Here is a 5,482-nt window from a genome sequence, read left to right as displayed (position 1 = left end):
GGGGAACAGAACCACAGGCTGGGGGAGGTTTGGGGGAACAGAACCACGGGCTGGGGGAGGTTTGGGGGGAACAGAACCACGGGCTGGGGGAGGTTTGGGGGGAACAGAACCATAGACTGGGGGAGGTTTGGGGGAACAGAACCACAGGCTGGGGGAGGTTTGGAAGGGCACAGCGCACCCCCCTCCGCTCGCCCCCCGTCCCCGGCGCGTCTCACCTTCGATGGCGATGACATGCTCGCGGATCTGGTTCTGCAGCACGGGCTCCTCCACGCGCTCCAGCAGCTCGTAGATGGAGTAGATGTTGGGGTGCACGGACTCGAAGCGCTGGATCTCGGCGCGGATGGCGGCCGAGTTCGCCAGCTGCTGCTGGTAGTTCATGGCGCGGCCGCCGCGGCCCCTCCGCGGCCGGGGGCGAGCCCGGACCCCCCCGCCCCGGCGGCCCGGCCTCGCCGCCCGCTGTCACTGCCCGGCGGGGCGGGGCACGGCCGCCCCCCGCCCCATGGACGGAGCGAGGACGCGCTCCCGGACCCGCGCCCGCTCCAGCTCCGGCCGCCGCCTCCTCAGCCCCCCGCGGCTCCCCGTCCCTGTCCGTGTCCCTGTCCCGGTGCCGGTCCCGCTCCCCCCCGCCCGGCCGGGCCCCCCCTCCGCCTCGCGCCCCCCGCGCGCTCGCCCCGCGTCCTTCCCCGCTCGCCCCGCTCCACGCTCGCGCGGGCCACGCCCCCCGCCACCGCCGGTGACGTCACCGCGCAGGGCCCGCGGCACGCCGGGAAATGTAGTCCCGGAGAGGAGCAGGGCGGGGGGGAACACTGGCCCCGCCCCGGGGAACCCCAGGGGACGGCAGGACCTTCTTAAACAGAAACAAAACAAAGCCGTTCGGATTTTTTAATACAGATCAATGAATTTGATAATCACGGAATCCCAGAATGGTTTGGGTTGGGAGGGACCTGAAAGCCCATGTCGTTCCATCCTCCTGCCATGGGCAGGGACACCTTCCACCAGCCCAGGTTGCTCCAAGCCCCGTCCAACCTGGCCTTAGACACTTCCAGGGATTCCAGGGGCAGCCACAGCTTCTCTGGGCAACCTGTGCCAGGGCCCCCCCCCCCTCACAGCCAGGAATTCCTTCCCAATATCCCATCTAAATCTACCCTCCTTCAGCTTAAAGCCATTCCCCCCATCCTGTCATGATGCCCAATTGCATTAAGTTTCCAAAAACCTTTACTACCCCTTCTGTCCTTCCCATCATTCCCAAGTAGCCAAGACTTAAGAAAAATGATGAAATATTTTAAAACCCTGAAAATGTAGTTACAGGTAATATCAAATAAACAACTGCACTGAGAAAGGAGCATCTGAATCTATCCCCTCAGGGTCCCAAAGTGCACTATCCACACCTGGAATGGACACCCCATCCCTGGAAGTGTCCAAGGCCAGGTTGGACAGGGCTCTGAGCAACCTGGGGCAGTGGGAGGTGTCGCTGCCCATGGCAGGGGGGTTGGAATTGCGTGATCTTTGAGGTCCCTTCCAACACAAACCACGCTGTAATTCCATGAATTGTCAGAAATACCTCGTTTATCTCGTGGTGTAACGAAGCACTTTTGTCATTGCACGAGCCAGGGCTGATGTATCCTTTGCAAGCCAGCTGTGCACAGAGTCAGGCACTGACCTCCATTAACCCGTCTTTAGGATCGATATTTTATGGATTTAACCTCCCAAGCTGTAAAACGTGGAGCAAACTTCAATATAGCAAACAGCATAGCAACAGCTTGATCCAAGACAGCCTCGGGAAAACTGCATCCACCCATTCTACTGACAAATAGCACAGCAAGGAATGCAATACTTTCAATAATTTCCCCCCCCAGCTGGATATCCCTAACTGGATATAGAGCTCTGGCCTGACAGGGCTGACAACCAACTACGCTCCTTTCTCAGGGCAGTTGTTTATTTGATGTTACCTTAACTATGTTTCTGTGGGTTTAAAATATTTTATCATTTTGAGTACTTTTTCTTGAGTCTTGGCTACTTGGGAATCATGGGAATGACAGAAGGGGTAGTAAAGCTTTTTGGAAACTTAATGCAATTGGGCATCATGACAGGATGGGGGGGATGGCTTTAAGCTGAAGGAGGGTAGATTTAGATGGGATATTGGGAAGGAATTCCTGGCTGTGAGGGGGGGGGGCCCTGGCACAGGTTGCCCAGAGAAGCTGTGGCTGCCCCTGGAATCCCTGGAAGTGCCCAAGGCAAGGCTGGACGGGGCTTGGAGCAACCTGGGCTGGTGGAAGGTGTCCCTGCCCATGGCAAGGGGTGGAATGAGATGGGCTTTCAGGTCCCTCCCAACCCAAACCATTCTGGGATTCCGTGATTATCAAATTCATTGATCTGTATTAAAAAATCCGAACGGCTTTGTTTTGTTTCTGTTTAAGAAGGTCTGGGAATGCGAGTGATGCCATCATGTGATCTCCAGGGTGGAAACAGCTGCTCTGCTGCTATAACTGGTAACTGTGACTGAACCTAAACAGCTTGGTGGGGAGAGGAAGAACGGGAGTATCATGAAAAACACTGCCTGACTGTGCCATGAGCAACAGCACTTGGTGTCTCTTGCTCCCTGGCTCGTCTGCTGATGCTCTGTTCCAGGTCTTCCTTGCAAGCCCATGGTGACCCGACAGAGCTGAATGGAGGCTGCAGGCAGGTCCCTCAGTTAAATGGCTGTGGTTCTGTGTCCACTGCTCACCTCCAGGGAATTCTGTCGTGTGTTCCATGGGCAATTATGCCTGAGGGAAGCAGCCTCTGCCAGTGTATGCAATACACAGTGACTCGTACCTGATATTTAAATGGTCCCAGTGACACTCAGACATTAGGCTTCTCCCTGGAAGTGTCCAAGGCCAGGCTGGACGGGGCTTGGAACAACCTGGGCTAGGGGAAGGTGTCCCTGCTCTTGGCAGGGGAACAGAGCAGAGGGGAAGGAGGACACGACGCAGTATCTTGTCACCACAGGCCCGGGGCATCAGCAGTGTGGGGTGGCCTCAGGGGGGACTTCCCCTTGCAGGGGGGAGAGCTGCAACCAGCTAAAGTGGAGCTGATTGTTTCAGGTACCAAAGGGAGCTTATTTTCCCCTAGATAATCAGAGCAAACCTTCCCATTCTGATCATCAGACAGGGAAGTCTTTAATTCCAGCTGAGGGACTGAAGCTTCCTCAGTGCTGGACCCTGTCTTCTGCAAGAGTTGTCTTCTGCTCATTCGAACAGTTCAGGGTGACATGGTCATAGATACCTGTGTCTTCTTCCCTCTTCCTTCCCATCAGGAATTGGTATAATTTGTATTAGCTTTCTCATTTTTAATTTCTAATTCTGGTAGGAAACTCTTGAGTGGATAAAGGAAAAAAATAGCAGGAATAATATAGTCCCTGCTTCCACTAGCAAGTGCTATTTAGGGTATTAATGTCGATGACAATAATTTGTGAAACATAAGAGGATTTTTGCTTTCATTTACCTTAAACTGTTTGGATAAGCTAAAGATATGCAGAAAGCTGGATGAAAGGTGTAATTCTCCCCTTTTCCTCCCTCTATCCTGATCTGGAGCAGAGGCACTACCTCACATTACTTCTCTTCTCAGAAAATGCCAAAGTGAGCAGCAGAGCCAAGAGTCAGGCAGCAGCCTCTGCTGTATGTGGGGCTGATTGTTTCCACTGCTGCCATATGCTTTGTGTCCTTCCAGCTCTAAAATTCATGGAAAACAGCTCACAGAGTAGCCTCAACTGTAAATGAATGCAACTACTAGCACACAAGTAACTGAACCATTAAAACCCTGTATTAATATAAAGCCTTTTTGTAATATTTTGATCTATCATCCTTCTGTGAGGCTTTTTCTACCCCGATTTTTTGCTGCATAATAGTTTTCATGTAAGCTCTGTAAAATCACAGCCAAATATGAGCTACTGTTGCAGCTCACGTAGAATTCTCGTGTAAGAAGTCTGCAACAATAAGTGGTATTTTGCTGTGCTTGCAGCTGAGATTAGCCTGAAATGCTGCTGGTGGTGTGCAGAGCAGTGCTGGATACACCTCTTTGCTCTCAAACTCTGTTCAGGAGAGTCTGGCATCTGAAGTGTTCCATCAGCCTTAATGTGAACTGACAGGGAATGGCTTTTACTGTGAGCAGTAAGGAATTTGGATTTGTTTTTCTTTGGTCTGGGACATGGGTACCTCAGGCACTGCCCAGGGGAACACTGAAAGTGCTGCTCATCTGGAGAGGTCGTGAAACTCAGAGTTTTCAGAGAAACTCGGAGTTTTCAGAGAAAACTCACTGGTTTTTCCTCTCCGAGCTTTCCAGGGGTGAAGTTTCCCAGCACGATCCTGTGCGGTTGGTTCTGTGCTCAGGTCTGTAGCCAAGTTCCATCTGTGCTGCTTCCTCCTCCTCCTCCTCCTCCTCCTCCCCAGCTGGCAAATCCTCTCACTGCCATGACTACAGAAAGCCAATCTGGATGGGTTCCCTCTGCTTTCAGTGCTCTGTTCCTTGAAGGTATCAGTGACTGGAAGGCAGCATTGAATCAGCATCTCAAGCAGCTCCAGCTCCCATCAGATGACAGGGCTTATCCTCTTCCCGCTATTCCCAGTCTGCCCACCAAACTCTACAGAAGGAATTTTGAGGTGTCTCAATTGATGCACTTGGACTCAAGGCATATGGACAATTACATCCTGCTTTTGGACCTGGGTCAGTGAAAACAAGCAGCAGAGTTTGACCTTACTGGAAATATGACTGTACAAAAGTTCCACAGAGAAGTTGCGGGCGGGGTTCACAATCCATTAAGGTGATGCTTAAGCACAGGTCTTGGGAATGGAGAACTCTCATGGAATTCCATTTAAACACTCACTGTACCTTCCTCTAATGCTGTGGTAGGACATGGTGGAGCTTGTTTCCTGGCTGCTGAAATGGGAAGGCTGAATGAAATGTTCAGCTGAATGGCTGCTGAATTAGGCAGCACTAGCTTTTAGTTACCAATCCAGTAGCTGAAATGTTGACTGGGGGGGAAAATAAAATAAATGTTCAAGCATCCTATCCTGATCTGTGCCTGGATTTAATATAAATTAAACATCACAGGCAGTTTAACACAGGGGCTCATTTGGAGACCTAACAGGAAAGGGGTTAACTGAGAAAACTGAGGACATAAGGACTCCTGAACCATTCAGGAGAAGTTAAAAGAGAAGTATAGCTGATGGTCGTGAGCAACAATTCACTTAACTGGGACTGCTCCTGTATCTGTTCGCAGTCCCAAGGCCTGGCTGTTCCTGTGATTATTGTTGGTGTGAGCAGTGCTTTGTTTAATATGCAGGGAGTGTCTGGAAAAATACAGGAGAGAGTGTGTTAGAGATGCATCTTTGTGCCTACTAATACTGATATTGCCATAAAAACTGAAATCAAACCCATATGGAAACATCGAGTTTTCCTGAATTATCTTTACCATACTCTGCAGAGAATATAAAAACTTAAATAG

General features: G+C 51.3%; 1 protein-coding gene across 8 annotated transcripts in view; it reads right to left on the bottom strand.

Moving 5' to 3' along the window:
• The window catches only part of AGAP1 (ArfGAP with GTPase domain, ankyrin repeat and PH domain 1), a 314,556-nt gene extending 314,003 nt beyond the window's left edge, over positions 1–553 (bottom strand). For 6 of the 8 annotated variants that reach the window (XM_027735152.2, XM_027735158.2, XM_027735157.2 and 3 more), the window contains exon 1: positions 216–553. In XM_027735152.2, coding sequence (XP_027590953.1) covers positions 216–378 — 163 coding nt within the window. In that variant the 5' untranslated portion in view covers positions 379–553. The remainder of the gene's footprint in view (positions 1–215) is intronic. The other 2 variants (XM_027735154.2, XM_039382752.1) reach the window with 1 other exon arrangement.
• Between the last annotated feature and the right edge of the window lie 4,929 nt (positions 554–5,482).

Source organism: Pipra filicauda, unplaced genomic scaffold (assembly GCF_003945595.2).
Source record: "Pipra filicauda isolate LSUMZ 115617 unplaced genomic scaffold, ASM394559v2 scaffold282_size1924045_pilon, whole genome shotgun sequence".
Classification (NCBI taxonomy): domain Eukaryota; kingdom Metazoa; phylum Chordata; class Aves; order Passeriformes; family Pipridae; genus Pipra; species Pipra filicauda.
Note: the sequence above shows the minus strand (reverse complement) of the source record. Positions and strands in the feature narration are given on the sequence as shown.